The sequence below is a fragment of the Aureococcus anophagefferens genome (genome assembly GCF_000186865.1).
Source record: "Aureococcus anophagefferens unplaced genomic scaffold AURANscaffold_381, whole genome shotgun sequence".
In the NCBI taxonomy this organism is placed as follows: domain Eukaryota; class Pelagophyceae; order Pelagomonadales; family Pelagomonadaceae; genus Aureococcus; species Aureococcus anophagefferens.
In genome coordinates this window covers 1-1,920 of record NW_008705890.1, presented here as the reverse complement: position 1 = coordinate 1,920, position 1,920 = coordinate 1, and the positions used below count along the sequence as shown (strand labels likewise).

General features: G+C 71.1%; 1 protein-coding gene across 1 annotated transcript in view; it reads left to right on the top strand.

Moving 5' to 3' along the window:
• Window positions 1-1,832, top strand: part of AURANDRAFT_68785 (expressed protein) — a gene marked incomplete at both ends in the record, with an annotated part of 7,318 nt that extends 5,486 nt beyond the window's left edge. The window contains one exon of the mRNA XM_009044513.1: window positions 1,104-1,832. Coding sequence (XP_009042761.1) covers window positions 1,104-1,832 — 729 coding nt within the window. The remainder of the gene's footprint in view (window positions 1-1,103) is intronic.
• Between the last annotated feature and the right edge of the window lie 88 nt (window positions 1,833-1,920).

The following is a 1,920-nucleotide window of genomic DNA, read 5'->3' as shown; positions in this document are numbered from 1 at the left end:
CCCCGCGGGCGTGTCGTCGGGCATCTCCTTCATGAAGGCGATCTTGCGCAGCGTCTCCTCGCGCTCCATCTCCTGCCACTTCGCGCGGCGCTCCGCCTCCTCGATGGCCTTCTTGCGGTCGATGTCCGCCTCCTCGAGCGCCTCGCTCAATTTGCGCGCGCCGGACGTCGTCGTGTCCGTGCCGTCCCACTGGAGCGACGGGCCCTGGCCGAAGCCGACGCCGTCCGACTTCAGCGCCGACGACGACCGCAGGCTCCCCGCGGGCGCCATGAGCGCCGCGGCGCTCGAGAGGCAGAGGGCGACGATGAGCTTCGCCATGGCGCCTGCGGGGGGGCGCGGCGTCGGAATTGTCGCTTTTTTTGGCGGCGCTCCGACGGTACGCGCGATCGAGCGACGGCGGGTGGCGGACTGGCTCTCTCACTGCGACGGACAACTGTGGACGCCGGCGCCCCACCTCCTTGATGTACGACGAGGTCAGTACGTGGGCACCGAGGCAAACTTGGGCACCGGGCAGGAGGCGACCACGGACAAAAGATCCGACAACATGACGGGGTGGGTGGGTGGGTCCGAGGTCGGGTTTCAAAAACCCAAGGTGTACTTAAAGGGTACTTGTAACGCGCGCGCGCGCGCGCGGAGGCCGCGCGCGTCTCGCGTCCCGCGCCGCACCGGGAGTCGGGAAGAGGTGCCATGGAGCACGGCGGTGTCCTCGTCGAGTCGGGCCGCGCCCGGCGTGCGTCGGGTGGCCCGCGGCCGCACGGTGGCGGCTCCTGCCGCGGCACCGGCGACTCCCGGTCGACCGCGGCGCCGCGCGCGCGGTGTGGCAATTCAGCGATCGCCCAGCGGCGCGCGGCGCGGCAACTTGAAGGCAACCGACGACGAAGGAGCTCGTTGATTGGCCGGGAGGTGGGTGGGTGGGCGCCGGGGGCCGGCACCAAAAATCCGTCATGTTGTCTGGTACTTTTTTTTGGGGCGCCTCCTGGTGAAGCAGCCAAGCGCGATGATGGCCGCTCCAGGTGTTAAGACGCTTTGCTCGGCGTGAAACACTTAGCAAAACAGACAGTGCTAGCAAGCAATCCTGCGCGCAGCAAACGCCAGCAAAACAGGATGCATCGCCTCCTGCTGCTGCTGCCCGCACTCGCAACCACCATCGCCGAACCCGACTGGGCGCAGCGCGCCGCGGCCGTGAAAGACGCCATCCACGCCTCCTTCGGCGCCTACATGGCGCACGCGTCGGACTTCGACGTGCTGCTGCCCGCCGCGAAGACCGGCGGCGACGTCGCGGGCGCGCGCTACGCGCTCTACGAGTCGCTCGACACGCTCTACGTCGCCGGGTTGGCCGACGACTTCGACGCGGCCGTCGCGGCGATCTTCGCCGGCGGGCTGCGCGATCCGCTGCGGCGCGGCGCGCCCGCGCCGAAGCGCGTCGCGTCCGTCGCCGAGTACGCGCGGCGCGTCGTCGGCGGGCTGCTCGGCGGGTTCGAGGTCTCGGGCGACCGGCGGCTGCTGTACGCGGCCGCGCACGCGGCGGAGCGCGCGCTCGACGCCCTGCCGGACACGCAGGACGTCGTCGTCCTGCCCCCGGACCGGTCGCGCCTCGTCCACGCGCGCACGGCGTCCGTGCGCTACCTGCTCTCGCACTGGGTCGACGACGGCGCGGACTGCGAGACCGTCGGCAACGCGGGCGGCTTCGGCCTCGAGCTCCGCGCGCTGAGCCGCGAGCTCGACGACCCGAGCTTCGCGTCGGCCGCCGACGCCATCTTCGACGAGATCGACACGGCCTGGTTCCAGGACGGCGCGAAGGACAGCGCGAGGCGACTGCCGCGGTACCCCGCGTGCGACTCGCGCGCGCGGTCGGACCTCAAGGACGCGGCAACGCTCTTTGGGAGCCTGCTGGGCGAGCAGCTCATCGGCAGCACCCAC